The sequence below is a fragment of the Quercus suber genome, unplaced genomic scaffold (assembly GCF_002906115.3).
Source record: "Quercus suber isolate HL8 unplaced genomic scaffold, Cork oak 2.0 scaffold_215, whole genome shotgun sequence".
NCBI lineage: Eukaryota > Viridiplantae > Streptophyta > Magnoliopsida > Fagales > Fagaceae > Quercus > Quercus suber.
Genome location: NW_027069673.1, coordinates 587,425 through 611,950, shown reverse-complemented (window position 1 = coordinate 611,950; position 24,526 = coordinate 587,425). Strand labels below are relative to the sequence as shown.

General features: G+C 36.7%; 2 protein-coding genes across 2 annotated transcripts; one reads left to right on the top strand and one right to left on the bottom strand.

Moving 5' to 3' along the window:
• Window positions 1-2,140: 2,140 nt before the first annotated feature.
• Window positions 2,141-11,656, top strand: LOC112024934 (uncharacterized). The gene is made up of 7 exons (XM_024057587.2): window positions 2,141-3,174; window positions 4,822-4,966; window positions 5,092-5,145; window positions 5,242-5,333; window positions 10,148-10,383; window positions 10,592-10,762; window positions 11,073-11,656. Exons 1-7 carry the CDS (start codon window positions 2,312-2,314, stop codon window positions 11,168-11,170), a joined length of 1,659 nt encoding a protein of 552 aa, XP_023913355.1. The 5' UTR covers window positions 2,141-2,311; the 3' UTR covers window positions 11,171-11,656.
• A 1,036-nt stretch (window positions 11,657-12,692) lies between these two features.
• LOC112024927 (leucine-rich repeat receptor-like protein kinase PXC1) lies at window positions 12,693-15,410 on the bottom strand. The gene is made up of 2 exons (XM_024057576.2): window positions 13,820-15,410; window positions 12,693-13,679 (listed from the first exon to the last, which is right to left on the bottom strand). The coding sequence occupies exons 1-2, from the start codon at window positions 15,201-15,203 to the stop codon at window positions 13,003-13,005; spliced, it is 2,061 nt and encodes a 686-aa protein (XP_023913344.1). The 5' UTR covers window positions 15,204-15,410; the 3' UTR covers window positions 12,693-13,002.
• Window positions 15,411-24,526: the final 9,116 nt, after the last annotated feature.

Below are 24,526 nucleotides of genomic sequence, written 5' to 3'. Positions count from 1 at the left end.
GTTGATGTGTTTTCTTGAGTGACTTGAATGAGCCCCCAGTGGTAGGCCCCTCTGCGATCGTCTGTATCTCCCCGACCACATTTTGAGGAGGTTGTGATTGACGGCCGTCGTTCCTGGAGGAAGGCCCCTGTTGGCCTTTGTTTTCATCTCGGAATTTGTTGTGTTCCCCCTTCTTTATGAATTTCTGCAACTTCCCCCTCCGTATCAATTCTTCTATCTGCTCTTTGAGATCCCTACAATCTTCGGTGTAGTGGTCGTGATCTTTGTGGAATCGGCAGTACTTACTTTTGTCGCGGACGTTAGGAGATGAGTGTAATGGCCGTGGCCACTTAAGATAATGCTCGTCTTTAATCTGCGCCAAAATTTTGTCAACAGGCATAACGAGAGGGGTGAATTTTACCGTTCATGGATTTTTGTCAACCTTCCTTCTGACTCTGTCATTGATTCGACGATCTGGACGATCCCGCTTCTGCCCTCTACGATCGTCTTCTTTTCTTCCTTTATCCCTTGGTCTATCCGTGTCCTTGATAGTAGCCAATGCGTCTTCAGCGTTCATGTACTTCTGCGCCTTGAGGAGCATTTCAGCCATCGTCTTTGGGGGGTTCTTCGCGAGTGAGCTGACGAGATCCCTGGACCTCAGCTCTGCCTTGAAGGTCGTCAGCTGCACCATATCGTCGGCTTCGTCTACCTCCAGTGTTTCCCTCGTGAAACGTTTTACATATGACCTCAAAGTTTCTTTTTCTCCCTGCCTGATGGTAAGCAAGTGGTCAGCGGTCAGCGGTCCTCTTTGGTCGTTGTCCTCCAATAAAGTGACGCAGGAAGGCGTTGCTCAACTGCTCGAACGTATCGATTGACAATGTCGGCAACTTCGTGAACCATTCTCGGGCAGCTCCCCTGAGTGTAGTTGGGAAGGAGCGACACAATATTTCATCTGGGGGCTGTTGAAGTCCCAGGGTCGTCTTGAAGGTGTTTAGATGATCTTGAGGGTCCTTCAGCCTATCGAAGGGCTCGAGCTGAGGTAGCCGGAATTTTGACTGCACTGGGCAGTTGAGAACTGCTGTTGTGAATGGTGAATCCGTCGCCCGGACTTTCCGATCTACACTCCGCTCCGTTTTTTCTTTGATGGTATTCCTTAGTTCGTCCATCTCTCTCCTCATTTCCCGAAGAATATCTGAATTTTGCTCGACGGGGGTGTTTGGCCTTCGATGGTCACTTCTTCTGTTGCTATCCCCCTCATCTTCTTGATTACCCTTCGAACGATTTTCCTCTTGCTGAAGCCGTAATCTCATTTCTTGGTTTTGCTTAGTCAGTTCTTCAACTGTGGCTGCAAGGGCTTGAACTTGCTGAGCTAGGGCTGCAGCATCTTGATTAGACTCCATCCTAAAAATAACAAGGATAAGGAACCACTATTTCGAGTTTGAACACGAAAAAATGTCGTTTCCCACAGACGGCGCCAAACTGATGATGCGTAAGTTTGTCAGTATAATAATGCTGATGTAGGCAATCCTCGGCCTGTGTGGTCGGATTCTTAAAGGTGGTCACCGGTGTGGTGCCTGCCACAAAGCCTCCGATGCCAAAGTCAGTATAAGAAGTTCCCTAAGGAATGGACAATGTAATTGGAAAGAATTCAAGAGATCTCTAAGTATTTTTTGTGTCTATGTACCTGTTCTTCAGCAATGTGGGAGACTTATATATGTTCTCATGGCTTCTAGCCGTTGGGTAGTTATGGAGGTCTTTAATGCTCCTTCTGGTAACGTCTGGGCCCCTTTAGTGTGCCATCACTGCCCTTCAACGGATTGTACAGTTGTCTCTGTAACCGTTTTGGGTTTGATTGCCTGCATTGAATGATCTAGATATGTTCGTCAGTAAAGCACATAGTTTACTCACCTGGCCAGAGTCTGGATTCGTCCGTATCGATGATATCGTCCGTGCGTGCATGAACTCGTCAGTCCCGTCAATTTTAACATTGAAAGACCCATTTACAACAAAAGGGGAAATTGAGTCTTAAATGTTAAATTTCATTAGATTTATCAGCAAATTTGGTTTGGAAAAAAAAAAAAAATTAATGAAAAAAAAATTGTATAATAGAGTGAGAAATTTCAGCGTCTCTCATAAGGGTCCCACACAAGCAACCATTACGTTATGACATTTACTTAACGGGACGTCACAAAGCCGTGACGGCCCATCCCACACGAACTCACGGTCCGTCAAAACACCTCTAGTCCCCCGTTCCAATTCCTGATCCATCTCCGCTAACGTCGTCGTTGGCGAAACCCACCCCCCTTAACCCTAACTGACGGTCCCCTCTATAATGGCCTCCTCCTGTGACGACTTCTCTCTCCTCGATGACGATCACGATCACGCTCACCACCACAGTCACCAATCTAACCCTAACCCTAACCATCCTCACCCTACCTCTCACCACCTCCACCAATCCTACGCGCCTCACCGCTTCTCCACCAGAGCGACGACTCAGATCCACGCGCCGCCGCCTCCGCAGCAGCAGACTCAGTCGATTATATCCTCCTCCATCGCCGCGAGTCCGCAGGGAATCAACGGCGGTGAGCAGCAAGAGGGAGACGAGGAGGAGGAGGAAGAGGACGATGGCGAAGATTACAATGACGCTGGTTTTTGTTCGAATCCGTTTGATAATGGCGGTGCTGAGCCGAATCGGGTAAGAGTCGATGTGCGGAGCGAGAAGAGGAAGGATCGCGATGAGCTCAGCGATGGAGCTAACAATTACGGGTATAACAAGAAATCGAAGCCCTCCGGCAGTGCCGGAGCTTCCGGTGGAGAGTATCGGAAGGACAGGGAGGAGTGGAGCGACGCGGCGATCGCGTGCCTTCTCGATGCGTATACGGATAAGTTTACGCAGCTGAATCGTGGGAATCTGAGAGGGAGGGACTGGGAGGAGGTGGCGGCGACGGTGAGCGAGCGGTGCGAGAAGCAGACGAAGAGTGTGGAGCAGTGTAAGAACAAGGTGGACAATTTGAAGAAGCGGTACAAGCTCGAGCGCCAGAGGATGACCAATGGTGGCATTTCGGTTAGCCACTGGCCGTGGTTTAAGCACATGGAGAACATTGTCGGGAATTCGCTGCCGGTGAAGGCCGCAGCCGGCGGTGATGACGACAAAGGCGGTGGATCTTCCGCGACCACGCCGAGGCAATCAAAGAGGTAGTTGTGTTGTTTGTAAATGGCAGTGTTTGTCAATTTGGTTGCCTTGGCCTTTTTTTGTTTATTCTGCATTTGTGATTGATTACCAAAAAAATTATGCCTTTAATTGATGAACATGGAGCTATGTTGAAGCCATGCTTAGTGTACAAAAATATTAGTCTTACCAGCTCAGGATTTATTAGAAATAGGATAGGATTATAGAATAAATCTAGTTACTGTTTTAATTTAGAGTTCCATGTATGGCATATAGTATACTTACGAACAATATAAACGAAAACTAACTTGAGGAGCTTGAATTTGCTATCAAACATGTTATTTGAACACCGTTGTGATCTTTAGAGATTGGGTCTTGGTGTGATGCCAAGTGCCTTCCACCAAAAACTATAGGTTGTGGGTTTGAGTTTGTGAATCAGCCTCTCCAAAAAAATTGGTGGTGGGATTGCCTACTAATCACCTCTCATAGATCCCGTAAAAGTGGGAGTTTTCTGCACTAGGTGCAACATTATTGTGATATTGTGATATTTGGAATGTTTACAATTAGCTACCAGCATTCACATGGCAATTTAGAGGTGCTTGTCTACTTTCCAGTTTTGCCTATAAAAGTGGATGAGCTTAGATGGACTTAGCAATAGCACCTAGCAGCATCTAATCTTATAGGCTGGTATCCAAAAGCTTAACTGGCTGCCTATCTTGAAAAGTATACATGGCTGGTCTTCTTGTGCTTCTAAAATTTCTGGTTTCCTTGTTTGTTGTTTAACTGCAAAGTGGTTGCAATTGGCATCCTGGTTGTGGCTGATGAACTTGTTGGAAATCTTTATCTGCCTGTCCAATCATATTGTATAATTTCATATTGGTTGTAGCTTTTGTTTCTAACTAAATGTAACTTTCACAATTTCTGTTCATACTTTTGTTGACGTGGTTGATATACACCAATGGAATTGTTTTTACATGTAATTAATTTGCGTTGTCATGTATGTTTACATTTATAGATGCTTATAAGATAGGAATTCTTTGATCCTTGACTTCATGCTTTGAGCTTGTCACATTCTTCCTGAAACTAAAGCAGGGATAATCTAATTATTCTTGTATCACTGTGGTGAGTTCTGTGCATCATGAATCCCTATATCTTCTCCTACTTGATCAGTTCATGGGAGTGATCTTAAAATGTAGTGAAGTGGAACCAAATAGAAGGGTGATTTGCTTTTACTTTCAGCGTTTCATCAGTATTTTTGAGCTTAAATTTGTGTTTGGATAGATTTGAATTGCATAATTCCTTATGTGATACTAAGAGCCAATATTTGAAGTAGTCCTTCCTGTTCTGGATGTAAGGTGATCTAAGTTCAGGTAAATTTTATTTGTAGAGTTTGGTCGTTTAGTAGGCATGGACTTCCATTGTAATTGGTTGTATTACCATCATTAGGATCGGTTTAATGTAAAGTTTCATTTGTGCATCCCAAGTTTGATTGTTTGTATATTTAATGTTCTCTATCTCTGTCTTTTATCTTGAATATTGGTTTCCTAGTTTATATATTAATTACGTCAGTTTGAATAAAGAGCCATATGTGTGCATTTGTCTTTATGAACATCAAAAGGTTAACGGTAACATTTTAATACTCTCTATATATTTTATCAAATTTGCTGTTGCAGATCTGCAATTGCAATGCCTGGTCCTGTGGGTCCAATAAACAATGTAAAATCAAAATCAATGTCAAATCCTAGATGGCGGAGAGTAGTCTTCAAAGTTAGTGGTGTTGCTCTTGCTGGCACTGGCCCTAACAATATTGACCCAAAGGTTTGTTGTTGTGCGGAAATTTTAATGGCATAAGCATGGATATTGATTCTTTGTCAAGTAAATCGTCCCATCTTAATATGTTATCTGTGCTGTAACCTGAATTTAATTGTTATGTTTTTTGGCAGGTTGTAATGTTGATTGCAAGAGAAGTTGCAATTGCTTGCCGCCTTGGTGTAGAGGTATTAATTTTCGCATGATTATTCTTTGCAACACGGGATGTTTGCTGATGGTTTGGGTTTTGATACCTAATGTACTTATTTTTTGTAATATCCCAGGTGGCAATTGTTGTTGGAGGTCGTAACTTCTTTTGTGGAGATACATGGGTAACTGCAACAGGTTTAGAAAGATGTACTGCATACCAGATAGGGTAATGTTGCTGATAAAAGCTTTGCATTCTTGAATTATAATGTCTTTTCCTTTAATTGTGGTTATACCTGAAATGAAGCATGTGAGGTGAAGTTTTAGGAATTTTTTTTCTTTAACTTTTTATCTTTTTTGGGTGTGTGTGTTTGTGTGTCTAGTAATGATAATTTCTCAGAATATATGATATGCAATCTTATTGCATTTTTTAAAGAAAGTTTAATGAATTTGGTTGAATGTGCTTTGATGCCCATTTTCCACTGCTTCTTCTGTTGCTGAAAGTTACTTGTTCTATTTATAGAACTAGAATAAAACTGTAGATGGTGTCTCAAATGACAAAGCTTTTAAAAATGCACTCAACAAGATATTGGATTTTTCTTTTGTTTTAGGACTGTTTTGTTAGCAATATGTGACCCTTTGTAAAGCTGAATTCTTAATTCTCTTACATCTGTTTCATGAATGGTCCATATGTACCTTTAAAAGTTAAGCGTGTAACTTTCTTATAAATTTTTAGAGCACAAAGTATGTAAAGGAATAAACTTGTTTCAGCACAAATCTCATACTTGAGCAGTTCTCGCAAGGAGTGTTGAACGGGCGTGTAATGTTTGAGGGTTGGTTGTCAGGGTATGGTATGATTGAGAAAAAAGGGTTGTTGTCAATTTCATTGATTTTGCTCTCTCTCTCTCTCTCTCTCTCTCTCTGTGAGAAAGTGAGGTTTTTCTGTTGCCTCATGATAAGGTGGGATGGAGAATACTAGTATGTTAGTACGCTCAAGTAGGATTTATATATGACCCAGTTGATATTGCCTCCCTAACACCTCCTCAACTCCACCTTGTCCCCTTATAAATGCTAGGTGAAGGGGTGAGGTTGTGAGTTCAAGATCCATTGCCTCCTTGGCAATGAGGAATATTATATTTTTGAGTTAATGTATTAAATGCTATGATTTTATCATGTGACTGCCTTCTCCTTTTTCCCTTTACCCTATATGTTTAGTACATTCTCTCTCTCTCTCTCTATATATATATATATATATTTGTGTGTATTTTTTCCCCTCTTAAAGTCTCATGGCACGCTATAAGTATATTAAAATGATTAACATTAACATTGTTTACTCTAAAGAAAAACTCTATTACCAAATTTTCAAGAAATTTAAATATACTAAAATTAAAATTATATTACTAGAAGTTTTGTTTCATTAATTTTTATTTTTATTTATTTTTATGTTATTTTAATAATCTACCATTTTATTTTAAGAAACATTGCTGAGTCTTACACGTACATGCTTGCATTGTATGGTTCAATGTAGTATCACATTTACAGCATGCATTTGCCATGCGGTACTTTATAACTAGATTTAAAATTATTATGGCAAAAATGTTCTTTACACTTTCTAAGTTTGATGTTGCTTTGACCCGTCAGGGTGCAGCCTAGTGGTTGGAGGCTTGGGAGTTGGGATGAGTTGTAGACCTAGACATCTCGGGTTCGATTCCCACTAAGAGTTCCCCTGGATTACCTAGTACACAGTTTTGGCGGGTAGGGTCATGTATTTGTGATTTACTCCCTAGGGGTGGATCCAAAGGGCCATGTCTTGGTGAGGTTTCACATCATCAAAAAAAAGTTTGAGGTTGCTTTTAAATTGGTCCTTTACTTTCAAAGCTTACAATTTACACCATAGGCTTTACAACAATGTAAATGTGCTACCTATAAAAAAAAAAAAAAATGTAAATGTGCCCCTTTGTTATGGTTTGTCAAATTTTTGTAGTTAGCTAGCCTGAAAACGTCTTCCCCCCTCTCCCTATTTTTCTGTCCAAATGATGTTGTTTTGTGTTCGTTAAGAGTAATATCCCAATGGATGTTTCTAGTGCCTAAGGCTGAGCGCTTCCCTCTTGAGGAAGGGGTGGCGTGGTATTCCATGAGAGAGGTTTTTGTTGCAAAATCATGGCGCACTATCATGATAGTGTGATAGGCGCATATTACCAAAATTGGGGGACACCATGACTGCTCTACTACTCTAGTCTTTGCAGCCAGAGCGAGGGGTTGTCCCTACATTTCTCTTACCACCATTATCCATAATTATCTATAAAAAATAAAGATTCCAGCAGATGTTTACGGAATGGGTACATTGATATTGTTATTGTGCTCAAGTGCGTAATTATTTGTTGTCTTACTTAAGAGACAAATTTATAAAATTATGTTAATATTTATTGACACAATTAACTTTAAGTAATATTTTATTATGGAAGTTTTTAGAAATTGAAAATACTACTTGGATTAATTACCAAAAGTTCCAAGAAATTAAAAAAAGAGTTTTCTTCTTACCAGCCCCTTCCCCCCAACCTAGGGAATTTTTTATTTTTTATTTTTAAAAGAGCTTTCATCATTTATTTTAATAATCTATTATGATTTTTGGTTTTGGTAAAAGCTCAGTTTTTCTTGTGTTTCTCAACGTAATATTTGTTCTTTTATTTTTGCTGTCTATTTTGTTGTTCAATTTCAATCTTACTATTAAACTATTTTCTTTAATTTATATATGATTTTGTTTATCATTTCATTGCATGGGCATATTGCTACTACAATAATAATTTTTAGTTGCAATGAGGAAATTGTCTTCCATTCATTTTTTAAACACACACACACATCTTGCATGTTCTCTATTGTTTGTTTTCTGTGTAATGAAAGATTTTAACTTGTGATATGCACCAGAATGATGGCAACTGTGATGAATTCTGTGTTGCTCCAGTCAGCATTAGAGAAGTCTCTCTCTCTCTCTCTCTCTCTCTCTCTCTCTCTCTCTCTCTCTCTCTCTCTCTCTGAGAAAGTGGGGTTTTTCTGTTGCCTCATGATAAGGTGGGATGGAGAATACTAGTATGTTAGTACGCTCAAGTAGGATTTTTATATGACCCAGTTGATATTGCCTCCCTAACACCTCCTCAACTCCACCTTGTCCCCTTATAAATGCTAGGTGAAGGGGCGAGGTTGTGAGTTCAAGATCCATTGCCTCCTTGGCAATGAGGAATATTATATTTTTGAGTTAATGTATTAAATGCTATGATTTTATCATGTGACTGCCTTCTCCTTTTTCCCTTTACCCTATATGTTTAGTACATTCTGGTCTCTCTCTCTCTCTCTCTCTCTATATATATATATATATATTTGTGTGTATTTTTTCCCCCTCTTAAAGTCTCATGGCACGCTATAAGTATATTAAAATGATTAACATTAACATTGTTTACTCTAAAGAAAAACTCTATTACCAAATTTTCAAGAAATTTAAATATACTAAAATTAAAATTATATTACTAGAAGTTTAGTTTCATTAATTTTTATTTTTATTTATTTTTATGTTATTTTAATAATCTACCATTTTATTTTAAGAAACATTGCTGAGTCTTACACGTACATGCTTGCATTGTATGGTTCAATGTATTATCACATTTACAGCATGCATTTGCCATGCGGTACTTTATAACTAGATTTAAAATTATTATGGCAAAAATGTTCTTTACACTTTCTAAGTTTGATGTTGCTTTGACCCGTCAGGGTGCAGCCTAGTGGTTGGAGGCTTGGGAGTTGGGATGAGTTGTAGACCTAGACATCTCGGGTTCGATTCCCACTAAGAGTTCCCCTGGATTACCTAGTACACAGTTTTGGCGGGTAGGGTCATGTATTCGTGATTTACTCCCTAGGGGTGGATCCAAAGGGCCATGTCTTGGTGAGGTTTCACATCAACAAAAAAAAGTTCGAGGTTGCTTTTAAATTGGTCCTTTACTTTCAAAGCTTACAATTTACACCATAGGCTTTACAACAATGTAAATGTGCTACCTATAAAAAAAAAAATGTAAATGTGCCCCTTTGTTATGGTTTGTCAAATTTTTGTAGTTAGCTAGCCTGAAAACGTCTTCCCCCCTCTCCCTATTTTTCTGTCCAAATGATGTTGTTTTGTGTTCGTTAAGAGTAATATCCCAATGGATGTTTCTAGTGCCTAAGGCTGAGCGCTTCCCTCTTGAGGAAGGGGTGGCGTGGTATTCCATGAGAGAGGTTTTTGTTGCAAAATCATGGCGCACTATCATGATAGTGTGAGAGGCGCATATTACCAAAATTGGGGGACACCATGACTGCTCTACTACTCTAGTCTTTGCAGCCAGAGCGAGGGGTTGTCCCTGCATTTCTCTTACCACCATTATCCATAATTATCTATAAAAAATAAAGATTCCAGCAGATGTTTACGGAATGGGTACATTGATCTTGTTATTGTGCTCAAGTGCGTAATTATTTGTTTTCTTACTTAAGAGACAAATTTATAAAATTATGTTAATATTTATTGACACAATTAACTTTTAAGTAATATTTTATTATGGAAGTTTTTAGAAATTGAAAATACTACTTGGATTAATTACCAAAAGTTCCAAGAAATTAAAAAAAGAGTTTTCTTCTTACCAGCCCCTTCCCCCCAACCTAGGGAATTTTTTATTTTTTATTTTTAAAAGAGCTTTCATCATTTATTTTAATAATCTATTATGATTTTTGGTTTTGGTAAAAGCTCAGTTTTTCTTGTGTTTCTCAACGTAATATTTGTTCTTTTATTTTTGCTGTCTATTTTGTTGTTCAATTTCAATCTTACTATTAAACTATTTTCTTTAATTTATATATGATTTTGTTTATCATTTCATTGCATGGGCATATTGCTACTACAATAATAATTTTTAGTTGCAATGAGGAAATTGTCTTCCATTCATTTTTTAAACACACACACACATCTTGCATGTTCTCTATTGTTTGTTTTCTGTGTAATGAAAGATTTTAACTTGTGATATGCACCAGAATGATGGCAACTGTGATGAATTCTGTGTTGCTCCAGTCAGCATTAGAGAAGTTGGGTGTTCAGACGCGTGTGCAAACTGCATTCACAATGTTGGAGGTTGCTGAACCATATAGTAGGCAAAGGGCTATCCGGCATCTTGAAAAAGGCAGAGTTGTAATTTTTGGTGGCATTGGTTCTGGTTTTGGAAATCCAACCTTTTCCACTGACACAGCTGCTGCTGTTCGAGCTTCAGAAAGTATGTCTCTATCTCTTCCAAAGTTATTGTATTTGATTTACTCAATTAAAATTTAAATTATACTGGTGCACATTCTCTCTCTCTCTCTCTCCCATGTTCACACACACACACACACACACACACAGAGATATGTAAACTTATGCAGACACAACAGACATGCACACACACCCCTTTGTATCTTTCGTGAATGTAGTTTTCTTTTTCTCAGTTCACGCTGATGCAGTCCTCAAGGGTACCAATGTTGATGGTGTGTATGACTGTACCTCCCGTGACAACAATTTTACCTTTGAGCACATCTCTTTCAGTGATTTGACCGCCAGAGGTGCCACCTCCATGGACACAATGGCACTGAACTATTGTGATGAGAACAGCATTCCTGGTTTGTGTACTTTGTTGTACTTGTTCTGGTTTAGGATTCATTTTTACATTGATTCATGCATTTTTGAGTTCATTTGGTTACTTATCACAGTGCATCATTTTGAGGCATAGAAAATTAGTCTTATCATTTTAACAAATGTCAAGTGTTGTCAATGTTATCCAACTGTTAATTTTTCTTGTGTGAGTGGGTGAGTTTCAAAAACCTGGATGTGTTGAGTTCTCAATGGTAATAGAATGAACTGGAATGTACTTTTGGGCTATCTTTGAGGATTGAATCTCATACCAAGTAAATTATATTTCTTTATGTACAGTCGTGGTCTTTAATCTTCTAGAGCCTGGAAACATCTCAAAAGCGCTATGTGGAGAGCAAGTTGGTACACTGATTGATCAAAGTGGAAGGATTAGCTAACATTTATGAAACACCAACCTGATGCATTATTAGGTCTTGTAACCTCAGATGTTTGTCAAGTCGATAGACCTTAGAAGAATTGGCGGGCACCTTAATTCAGCTGCCAGCTACTATTTGTTGAGGCTTGAATGGTTCTTTTAATTTATAATTTGCCACTTAAAGTGTACATGAGTGGTGTTAAGGTTCCGACATGCCAGATGCTAAGCACTAATTATTTCCAGTGGTTGCTTTGTTTGATACCTGCATCTTAGTGTGGTGCTATTTGTCCTGTATTTTTATAATTGTAAATGTTGTTAACTTAACAGCAGCATTAGTTGGAGTAGAATAGTTTAGTAACGGTGAGTGTACTGGTAGTGGTTTTGAGAGCAAGATATACAGTTCCAAGTAGTCACATTATAGATTGAAATTGTTTTACTGTATCATGTATTATGAAATTCTGATATATTTAATGTGCTATTAAACTGCTAATAATGCTTCATATTGTTATTTCATTGGTGTTGAAAGTGGGATACAAAAATTGGGAGGGTTAAGACAACTGCTGTTAGCATGCCTGCAATTGCAAATGACACATTCTTGTAAAAGAAGTAAATAGTTAAGTAGTATTTGATTTCACCGACCCTTCTCCAGTACAAGGTATTAGGTTGTCTGTTGAAGAATATGAGTTATAATGCTCCTTTCATGTTGGTAAAGTTTTTCTTTGTTTTAAGAAAGGTGGAAACAAGCTTAAGTGTCTTCATGAGTGTTTTGACCTTATGCTCAAACACAATTGAAGCAAATGCCATGTGTTGTCTGGAAAAGGGAAGAGGTAAAATAATGAAGATGAAGCAATAAAGCCATTCTTGGTGAAACCAATAAATGCCAGCTGCCTCCAATAAGTTATAATTAGACCGTGTAACTAACAGATTATTGGAACTTATAAATGTTGACTATGGTCAAATGTTATGAATTAAAATAGGGTCCGGTTAACAGGGTGTTTTTCGGGCATTTTTTGAGAGATTATTTTAGAAAAGTTTTGATATTACTTTCATGAGAAATATAAAAAACTAGAAAAAAAAAAAAAAAGTTTTTGTCATTTTTCATGGAAAGTTTTCAAAAATATTTTATAAACTAATATTCAAGATATTTGATAACTTTTTTTCATTAAAGAAAAATGTACAAACTGATGTAGATAAGAGGCTAGGAAGTAGGATCACAATGGAAAAGATCTTTTGAAATCAATTTAATGGTTCAGATTACATATAGAAAATAATCTTATTTTCTTGGTTATTGCTAAGTAAACTTAGAGGAGTAATTAGGCCATTGGTCGTGCAAACAAAACTGCTTGGACTACTGCACAACTCTTGAGACTTCTGCACTGAAAACAATAGAACTGCTTGGACTACCACATAACTCTCGAGACTCTTGAACTCAAAACAATAAAACTGCTTGAACTACCATCACATTCGAGACTCTTGCATTGAAAGCAATAAAACTGCTTGGACTACCATAACTATTGAGACTATTGCACTTAAGACAATAAAACTGCTTGAACTACCATCACTCTCGAGACTCTTGATTGAAAACAATTAATGATGAAACTAAATTACATTACAGAGGACTAAATAGCACTATCTTGTTGGGTAATGGACAAGACCATCAGGTCTTTCTACCAGCAACAACGGAAACATAAAACTTACAAATATTACAAAGAAACAACAAAATAGGGTCTGATAAAATAGTCTGCTGACAGCCAGGATTTGCAGCGAGATAATGCAAATAAAAATAGGAAGATTAGCATAGAAACAACCATGGGATCAACAACTGGCAAATACTGAGGCAATGCAAGATGAGCATCAAGCCAGCCCATCTTCTGTGGTAGCAAGTGAAGGAGAAAGTGAATTGCGCGATTCATCATAATCCTCTCCTAAAGGAGATTGCTCCACCCTGATGTCCTCTATCATCTTTGTCACTTCCACCATTGTTGGCCTCTTTTCAGGCTGTGGCACCACACAAGTCAACCCCACATGAAGCATTGACACAAGTTCTTCCTCAATGTTCTTATACCTCAAAAGTTCCTGATCAAACACTTCAGCAGTCCACTCTTCCTTCACAACCGACCGAACCCATTTGGGAAGATCCACAGCCAGTTGTTCCTCTTCATCCATTCGAGGCCGAGTTGGTGAAGGGTATTGAGATGGAGCTTTCCCTGTTAGAACTTCCAACAATAAGACCCCAAAACTGTACACATCTGCCTTTTGAGACAGCCTCTTGATTTCTGCTTGTTCAGGAGCCCTGTACCCTCCTAATCTTGCAATGGCATGAACCGGGTTCAAAAGCAAGGAAAGCCCAAAATCAGAAATGCAAGCTACACCATTCTTGTCAAGAAGTACATTCGAAGATTTCACATTCCCATGTGGTATTCTCGATCCTTCGTACTCTTCATGAACCTTTGCAAGTCCTCGAGCCGCTCCTAGCACCAAGCTGATCCTTGTAGTCCAATCCAAAGGAATTCTCCCCGGACCCCGATTCCCTAATTACACAACAACACAAAGTCTTAGTCCCAAATTCCTTAATCACACATTATACAAAATCAAGAACTACACTGATACACACAAATCAAGTTAAATTCAAACATTAAAACTATGACAACATCAAACTAGAATTACTAACCATGAAGAAGCGAATGCAAGCTCCCATTAGGAAGATAATCATAGACAAGAAGCTTCTCTTCCTTGGCATAGTAATAAGCTCTAAACCTCACAATATTTGGATGCTTAAGCTTCCCTATCAAGTCCATATACTGCTCAAACTCCTTCCTCGCACACGGGTTCGCATCCTTGAGCCGCTTCACAGCCACGGTTGCTCCATCATCGAGCACCGCCCTATACACCGTCCCCAAGCTCCCTTTTCCAAGCATCTCCGCCGAAGCTCTAAGCAAATCCTCAAGCTCAAACTGCTTCCTCCTATCGAAAAACACCAACTTGCTTTGATCAGTGGCAGTAGTGCCATCACTATCTGCACCCCCATTATTTGCATACACTTTCTTCTCACTCCCATAGCTACTCCCACTCCTCCTCCTCTTCCCACTCTCACTCCCGGCTATCGAGCCGGAGCTATACCCTCGATCCCTCGCACAATAATGCGCCACCACGAACGACACCACCACCAACAAAGCAACACAATTCGCTATCACAATAGCCACAATCACACCCGTACTTAACCCTTTCTTGGAAGGCAATTCTCCTTTTGCTCGACTCATTACAGGCGCTTCTGGTAACGAGCTCGGGTTCGATGGCACCGTCTGACTCTGTCCCGATGCAGTCGCTGGAGATGTATTGGTGAACGAACAAGCAGGCAAAGGACTCGACCCACATAGCCCTTCGTTCCCAGAAAAGCTTCCTTGACCGAACTTTTTCACCAACCCATCAGGTACATTTCCGTAGAATTCATTGTTGGTCAAGTTCAGTTCTTTGAGGTTAACAAGAGAGGCAGAGAGATCAGGAATCGAACCCGAAAGCACGTTGTTCTGTAACCGTAGCGTGAGGAGCCGAGTCAAATTCGACAACTGCTTCGGAATCGGGCCACGTATGTTGTTATCGGAGAGGTCGAGACGGAGGAGCCGATTTAGCGAATCGATCTGTGTTGGGATATCTCCAGAGAGGTCATTGGCAGAGAGGTAGAGAAGTTTGAGGTTGGTGCAGTTGGTGAGTGGCAAAACGGTGCCGTTGAGGCGGTTGTTGTGGAGGTCGAGGAGTCGAAGCTGGTCGAGATGGGCCAGAGAGTCGAGAGGTCCACGGAGGTTGAGAGATGGGAGAGAGAGAGTGATGACACGGTCCTTGTTGGAGGAGCAGTGGACACCACGCCAGGAAGAAGTGCAGGCATCGAGGCCGGTCCAGTTCGAGTCGAGGTTGCCGTGAGTGTCGGTTTGGAGACGAAAACGTGTGAGGAAGTGTGTGTCATTTGGAGGAGTGAGAGAAAGGGAAGGAGAGATGAAGAAGAGGAAGAAGAAGAAGAAGAAGAAAGGTAAAGGAAAGGGATAAGGATAGTTGTTCATTGTTTGAGGCTTTTGGAGTGGTGTAGGCGGGAAGAGTGGGTATGACTTATGAGATATGAGAGGGGGTGTTTTTTTAAAAATTATATGAGTTTCTTTAGCTAACTCTCTTTGTCTCTTCTTCTCTCCCACCTCATCTAATCTCTATTTTGTTCTATTTGTTTAAAGAAGTTCAAATTTGGGAGCTTAAGGGAGAGTTAAATGGTAGAGGCTCTAGAGGGATCGGAAGGATGCTACAAACACAACAGTTTACATAATAACTTTCATAATTGTTAGGTAATTATCAGGTGTTCTCGAAATATTATTAGGATTTACCATAAATGTAAAAAGAGAAAGTACCACAGCATTGTACTTAGAAAGCGCCAAATAATTGATCTAATCGTTGAATTGACATGTTATTATTTATTATCACATGAATTCATCGCATACACTATTTTATTATTCATCAATACTATTAACTACTTATTACTTCAAACAATTGTAAAATTTGATGTGAACTATGTTGCCGACTCTAAAGTTATTTACATATTTTGGTTTCTCATATGGGGTTGGTATGATTAAAGGGAGGGAGAGAGAGAGAGAGACAAGGTGTGTGTGCTTATGATATCTTTTTTAGCTGGACTTCTGAGAATTGAGAGAGTGAGTATGATTAAAGGTGACAATGGGATATGGGGATGAGGGTGGGGTGTGTTGGATGAATGATTGCACTTCCCCCACTACCACCACTCTCAAAGGGAATGAGTGGAACGTTTTTAAATCAGGTTGTTCCCCTTTCTCTTTTTCTTTACCAATTGAAAATTTTGGGTTCTTATCCCAACAAAAAAACAAAAAAATTTAAAATTGTATATTTTGGGTACCACTAATTATACACTTTTTCATGGTAGCCTAGGAGAACTTCCTAGGGATTATAGTGAAGATTACGCATAATTCCTTACTTAAAAAGAAGATCATGGCTTGGTTATTAAATTAAATTATTAATCACTTTGCCATGTGACTCATAGATTACTATTAATCCTGCAATTTCGAATTGCTCAAGAAAGTGCCTACGTAATTGAATTGATTCCAGAGTTTGACTGAAGCTGATATTGGTATAGAATTGAAAAGGGCTTGATTGTCACTGTGTACTACTAATCCCTTTTATATCAGACTCTCAATTAGCTACAGAATCCACTGCTTTATTACTTTTACCAACAATCAATGTCTATTGCAAGTGTATTGATCCTCTTTGGTGGCTCCTGCATCGGTTTTTCCTTTCCCTGAAATCTCAGTACCATTTTATCTAAAATTGAGGTAGAATTCGTTGACAATACCAGCTATGTTAGAGATATAACATTTTTACAACTTCTTAAGATGATAAGCTGTGCTTAAAATAATATCGCTTTCATATAGATCTTTCATTAATATTGGCATTTTTTATGCATCAATCACAAATTCACAACAGATCATTGTAAAAAAAGTTATTATATTCCTAGATTTATTAATATAAATTCATGCCAACGTAATTCTTAAAAATATTTGACAGACATTATCGAACAATAAACTTGAGTTAGTTTCCATGGGATGTGCATGTCTCTTGTGTCTAAAATATTAAGGGAAAATTACACTTGTTTACATCCACTATTTTATATTAATATCCCCAATTAATACGGAAATATTTACATATTTAAAATGTTCATATTTTAACGCATAAAAATCGATGTAAAAAAAAAACAATTATAATAGTATAAAAACCCAAATAGTAAATCTATTTCTGCATGCGGATGAGTTTTAATGTATAAACACACCCGATGCGCTTACTCATATATCGGATCGTGATTCGATGCACTGTGCGATACTGTTTCAAAGGATGAAATTGAAACTTAAAAAGTTTATTTCTAATTTTAGTCACTAAATTTAAACCTTCAACTTACTTTTTAAATTTTTTCACCTTTACCTTTTTGCATTTTCACTTTTTTAACTGCTCCCTCATACATTAAGTGTTAATTGGATGGTGCATCGGATCCAAATCCATCAATCCCCTCTAGATGATTGGGCAACCAACTGTTAGCTCTGAGAAAAGTATCAGTTTATTACACCAGATTTCTTAGAGTTTACTCACAAATTTGACAACAATATTCCCATGACAGGTAGCATTATGAACTTTTACCATATATATGGCAGAAGCTCTCTGTCAAAAGCGATATTGCTTTACAAATATGGCTTTTCTTTGAGCCTTTCAGTCACCTGAATGAAGAATGATCAAAAGACATCTTATTCATGTGCTATAATTTTGTTTTCCTGATCCTTACATTTAATACTCATCATCAGCCATTATAAGTTCTCAAGATATGTTTCTATCGAGCATACTATTCCTCAATAAGAGCCAAAACGAACTCAAATTTTTTGAGGCAGATATTTCGCATGAGTATATGTTGGTGGTATATATTTTTTCTCAAAAAAGAAAAAAAGAAAAAAATAGCTAACTATAATTATGACGTAGGACACAATTTACTATTTAATTATTGTAATTTATTAATTTTGGTATTTAATTTGTAATTTTCTTTATTTTAGGTTTAGGCTTATTATTTCATTGTTTTTAGGTGCTCTTAATGTTTTTTAGTTCAAATTTGGTTCATGTTATGGTTAGTTATTAATTAGGAGTTATTTCATAATATATTAAATAAGCCCCTAAGTCTATAAACGATTTTTGAACAATTATTCAATTAATAAAATTCAGACTTTTTGTCTCTTTATTTTTTGGTGGATTCTAGAATTTTTTCTCCTCGTGGATTCAAGAAACCCGCATAGATTCAAGGTTATTTTCAGAAGCAAATGTGTTTTGTTTCTTGTTTTTTAGAAGTAGACGTATTCTGCTTCTTGACGTTTCTGCATCCCGCATCAAATTATTATGTTATGTATTTTTTTTTTTATAAAATAGAAATAATAAATTATCATTGAAAATTCTCTATAATTCACCTCTTAATTTCTATCTTTCAGGCAGAAGTTATTAGCCTATAAGTATTGGAGTGTTTAGGTCGATGCCACATTGGTGCCACCTAAGCCATCCTTTTTTTCTGTTTTAGGCATTTAGAGATGTTTCTTTTGCTAAGAATACCATACCATTGCAAGTCAGCCGAGCAATTACTGATTCATTATCACACTCAACGTAATGAAGCACCTTCTCTAGTGTTGATTAAAGTATCATTACACTTTGGATTCATATCAAATATGAATAAAGTGTTGCCTTTTCCCCATGTGTTCATTTCCTCTAAAGTTTGACCATGAAGAATATATGATCTACAACTATATGATGAAATGAGTGTTAACCAAATGTTTGTTCAATCACTCCAATTTTCACAAACCTCTCATTTGCAAAGAAAGATGAAGATAATTAAAAACTTAAAAATTTGACAAGAAAGGTGATAATTTCGGTGTAAGTCCCAAATATGCAGTGTTCAATCCATATTGGTAGGTGAATTTATACTTACCACCTTAAACTTTGTTATTACCAGCGAGATTAAAGCTTTCAAATTCACATTTCAGTACTCTAAAGTCACTTATACACACACACATAAATGGTGATAATTACACTCCGTCCAGAACAGCTGAAATCATGTTTTGAAAAACACGGTTTCACAATTATAATGAATTGTGTGCACTACGCAATAATAATTAGCATATATGTAACAAGGTGTGTATATGGTGCTGTGTTACAAATTGTGTGCAACAATAATTAGTGTATATATAACACCAAGAAGTTGTTACTTGGGCTTTGAGTCAACATTTTAAGTTAAGCCTCGCCTCTGTTGAGCTGTGGACCACTAAATTGGCATTGCTCCTTGCCCACTGGAAAAACACATGGTTTGACACTTTGAATCTATGACACTCATGTGCAGCTTCCCTCCTGATAATTTTTAACCCAAAACAGTCGGCAACTTTTTTAAGTTTTCACATAAAGAGTCATAGGGAAAGGGAAAATAAAAAAGAGAAGGAAAGAAAAAGCATATATAATTTGATTTTCCTGTTTAATTTCCATTACTTTCCATATCGTGGAAGGAAAAAGTGCACGACTTTAAGTCATAAGAAAGCAAAGTTTGGTCTACCAACCCCAGCATGATGATCAGGAATATTATCATGTAACCAGACAAGGCTAAACAAACTGCTCCGTAAAATTGACACTTAATTTTCTTTATGTAGAACTTCCAAAACCACTTTGATGACATTTATTATATTCAGCAAGAATACAATGTTCTGCACCTTCAACGTTGATCTACTAATGGGGGCCTGCCTGATGCACCGAAAAGCTATATATCTTTTACATGGTGTCCTCCTTTTTTTTTCTTTTTAATATGGTAATTATTTTTTGGGAGATAATTTATGATTATATTGCTATTGCTGCGCTTATCTATATTGTACAAAATATGAACCAGTTACCTTTTTTATATGTCGATAGTTAAGAGTGGGGATATAAATAACTATAGATATTTTCTTTAAAAATCTAAAACGTGCCAGTTAAGCTACAAAGCTTTTAACTTGAACCAATTACTTAAAAGAAAGGAACTCGGAATATGCATTATTTCACAACTTAGGTTAACATCATATTGTCATGTCACAAAATAATGCAGTATATTGTTCAAGAGGGCCGTTACACTCAACCATAGGAATAGATGATTAATATTGAGGTGTTGGTTTGAAAAATATAAATCAAAATTTAAGAAGATTAGATAATCTTGCACTCTCTCAATTAAAAAAAAAATATATCTGATATTTCGGATGTATATAATATTACACTAATAATAACATGTGATTTTCACACAGACTTGTAAGACCTACTTGTTATTATGAGTGTGATGTTGCATGGATTCGAAATACTATATATCACCACGGGTCTTGCTCACATAAGTATGTGCGGTTTTGGTTTTTCAAATTTTTTTTATAAAAAAAAAAAACTAAAATATGGTCCTCACTTTTTCAATTCTCACTGCATTCAAAAAAAGCCAAGCCGAAGTTACTTCAAAATTCTAAACAGGTTGACCATGCAGCACTGCAAACCCTCATAATTTTGACCTCTCCAGCTGGAGAATCCTCTATCAAAGTCTTTTTTCTTTTTTTTTTTGGTTTTGTGATAAAATCATTTGTTTAAGTTTTCTTGATTTTCAACGCCACATGGTAGGGCTCATTGGTGGTACACACCTCAATCCTTAGCCTTCATCTTCACGACTCACAAGTATAGTAATGCTGTCGCAAAAAGTGAAGGAAATGCTTCAGCTTTCTCTTTTCTTCGATTTCATTGCGATGCGTTTTGCCCTTCACTAACCAAACATGCAAAAAGTGGCAAAAGCAGAAATTGAAGGCGGGATTGTCGTTCTAATTTTCAGTCACTCATTCAATTAGTCAGCACAACTCGATCAAGAAGAAAAAGTGGACAAAATCAAAGTGTGCTACTGCATGAAATACGTTAGTAATTATGATTACAATTATAATTATTATCATTTGTCCCTTATGGGTGGATCATTGGAATATGAAACGAAGTCCAGGAATTTCATGTTTAACAGTTTAAGAAGTTTCTTGATCCCAAAAAAAAAATAAAAAATAAAAAGAAGGTTGAAGTAAGTGGGTTTTAGTTACTTAGTTCAACTACTTAACTCTGTTTTCTTTGAATAGGGAATCTAAGTTCAAATCTTGCTTACATGAAAAATGAATTAATTGGTATTTTGACTTGATCCTTAGTCATTAATGACTTTTTTGCTTGGATTAATTAAAGAGAGTACATCCCTGTTTTCTAGAACAAACTCTTCTCCATGATGTATCTGTTGTTTTTACTTCTAAGTGAATTTCATAGTCTTCCTATCAAATAAGAAGAGAGAAATCATCATGGAATAAATATCATATGTTCAAATCTTTTCATATCAGTTAACCCCAAAAAAAAAAAAAAAAAAAAAACCAAAGCAGAAGGTTGGGTATGGAATTAAATCATTGGCTTAAGATGATGTTAGGAACTTCAGATCAATGTGATGGAGTTAGGAACTTGAGGTCCATGTGATGAAGTTCTGTAAAATTAGGTAATTGGCATTTTGGAGTTTATTTTTAATTTTAATCCTAAGTCATTTAAGCTTTTCTGGGTTTCTGATCTGTCCAGCTTGAGACTTAAAGAGTAAAGACTTGCATCTTAAAGCCTTAGGCTGAGACAAAATGTGACAAATGAAGCTTTATGCACTTTATATATATCTATAGTTTCATGTTAATAATACTTTGGCCCTTTGTTGTTTGATCCCAGCGGGCAATGGCCTAATGGGGATGTTGGTTGACTCTATCGGTTGTTACTTACAGTTAGTAGGGAAAATAACCAATTGGGTAAAGTAGTGTGATGCATAATAATAAGTTAGGTACACGAGTACCTAAACATTGCTACCTTGAAAAAAAATGAAGCACAAAACTAAGCTCAACCTCAGGGCTCAAGTGGCTTCTTGTTGTTGGGACGATAGCTTTCAGTTGAATTGCCTTTTGTAACCCAATTTTGCCACTATCTATTTCACACGACAATATCATTTTCTGAGCAAAATATTAAGACAAGATAGGGCAAAACAAAAGTATCTAGTACCATGGTAAACTAAAAACTCTCCGGAACCAAAAATTTGAGCAGGAAAATTGCTTGTGTATAAATTGCCCATGTTCTATTCTTGTAGGTACGTATCAGTACCTCAAACATTATGGTCATCATTATGTTTCTTCTTGGTGTAGGTGAGATTCGATCCTAGTCTCTTATTCAATGATAATACCATTAAGTTTCTTTTTAGTGTAAATGAAATTTGAGCCAAGTACCTTATTCGTTCTATGATGATTGGTGTGTGGGTTTTTTTTTTTTATTTTTTTTTTTTTATAGTNTTTTTTTATTTTTTATTTTTTTATAGTCTTGGTGAGATTCAATTCTAGAGATCTTATTTTAATATCAGGTTAAGACATTAATAGTTTTTAGTTAAATGCCCTTTCATATCTCAACTGTCTATTTCACACGACAACTTGATCTTTCAAACTAAATATTAAGGGAAAGAAAAACTGACCAAAGGCTAAAAGAAAAAAAAAAAAAAAAGAGCGTCTAGTACCTGACTCTTGTACTAGGCACTCACTTGACAAATGGTACCAGAGAAATTTTGCTAAAATAAACCAAATTAGTGTATAAGAAATCATAAGTAGGTGAACATTAACATAAAAACTCCCATTAATATCACATGACTCTTTCTACCAAATATGTCGTCTCTAATAAACTTTCGATCCTTGAATGAGAAGTTACTAAAAAGTGAAGACAATATGGTAACCACATTCTTTGTCTTTGAGGGAACCTCACCATTTTAGATTCTCTCGCTCTCTCTCTCTCTCTCTCTCTCTCATATATATACACACCCAAAAGGAAAGTCTTATTGTTAAATAAGTAATATATTCTTTATAAATAAATAAAAAAGTAATTTTGTAAGAAATAGGAGTCGAAGGTCTATGCCTAGTATAGTAAAAGGCTTGATGACCTTGTGTAATTATCTTGCAATACTTAAAAGAAATGTATTTTGACAGTTCTTTCAAGGTTGAGAGGGAGTGAGAGGTGTGTATCAAAAAGGAAAAACTTTACCCTTAAACTAGTTTGAAGGAATTTCCCTCCAATTCACTATGTGATAGTTGAAAAGATTATTTACTTGTATTTTTAATCACAGACATTTTTAATGAGTCAAGTGACTTTTTTTTTTTTTTTTTTTTTTTTTAAATTTATGGGAAGCCATGTGGCATTTGAGATGACATATTTGGTAGAAAGAGCCATGTGATATTAATGGGAGTTCGTATGTTAACATTCACCTACTTATGATTTCTTTTACACTAATTTGGCTTATTTTAGCAAAATTTCTCTAGTATCATTTGTCAAGTGTGAGTGCCTAGCATAAGAGAGTCGAGTATTTGTGGTAGATACTTTTTTTGTTTTCTAGCCTTTCGTCAATTTTTCTTGCCCTTAGTATTTGTACTAGACATTAGAGATGGCAATTGTTTTATAATTTGCCACATAATGGATTAGGGGAATTTTTTTTTTAAAAAAAAAAATCTAAAGAAAAACTTAGTTTATAAAAAGATTATTTGCATGTGCAATTTATAAAACTATCTAAACCGGAGGAATTTTCTTCAATTTATTATGTGACAATTTATAAAACAATCTACATTTATTATTTAAATAAGTCACATGATTCACTAAATAAATCATGCAACTAAAAGTATAAGTGAATGGTTTTATGATGCATCGGGTTAGAGAATTTCTTGGAAGTAGACTTTTTCCTAGTTCCTACCATACTAACCTCTTTTAAGAAATCTACGTGATACAATGTGGAACTTGGGCCTGGCCCAACCAACAAAACCCACCATTTAAGTAAAAAGATGCTTTAAAAATGGGTAATATTTAAGCCCAACTTTATATTTTTCACGACGGCTATTATCATGTGGAGTGCATCAAAACTAAAGCACGATTGGTCACCACCCCAATTCATATTTCCCAACTCAGTGACGAATGACACGTGTGAAACACAGATATTTCAAGTCTTAGTTCGCACACACATGTGATGACATATGAAAGACGGCAACAGAATGACAGGTTCCTAACCAAAACTGTCAAGCATTTGTCATAGTCACATAAGTCAACTTCAACTCTAAACTACGTTTTTATTTATTTATTTATTTAGTGCAGAATAACTACGAGAATATTTACAATATACCGCTTAAATTATAATTACTTTCTCATTATGCACCAGCCACCAGCCACCACTATGCACTACATTTATTTATTTTTATTTTTGGGGTGTTTGATGGTAGAGAAATGCTATATTTCTAGTTGTTGAGAACTCATTGCCCATCAGTGTATTTATTTAAAGTAAGTTGGTTCCAGTTAGCATAACTAATAAAGTTTCTGATGGTCGAATAAGAGATCTAAGTTCAGTCTTTGCTTACACAAAAAACTATTTAGTGTCCTAGTCTGATGATAAAGATTACAATTATCAAAAGTAGACGTCATAAGTTAAAATTCTAATTAAAAAAAAAAAAAAAAAAATCCAAGGCAGACCCTCAAGGTTATTACATTGGAGAAAACATCGTCAAAATCAATCAAAACATGTTGGTTAATCACGCATAAATATAATTAGCTACAACCCAGAAAAAACTAATTGCAATAGTAACGTCACATACAAGATGACAAGGGAAACCCCAAAATCCCTCAATAGCATAATGCCAAAATGTATAGTTCTATGCAACGTAACCTACAATTCATGCAGTAACAAAACTTTGACAAAACCTAGTTATCTTAAGTCATTCTTCTAACAGGA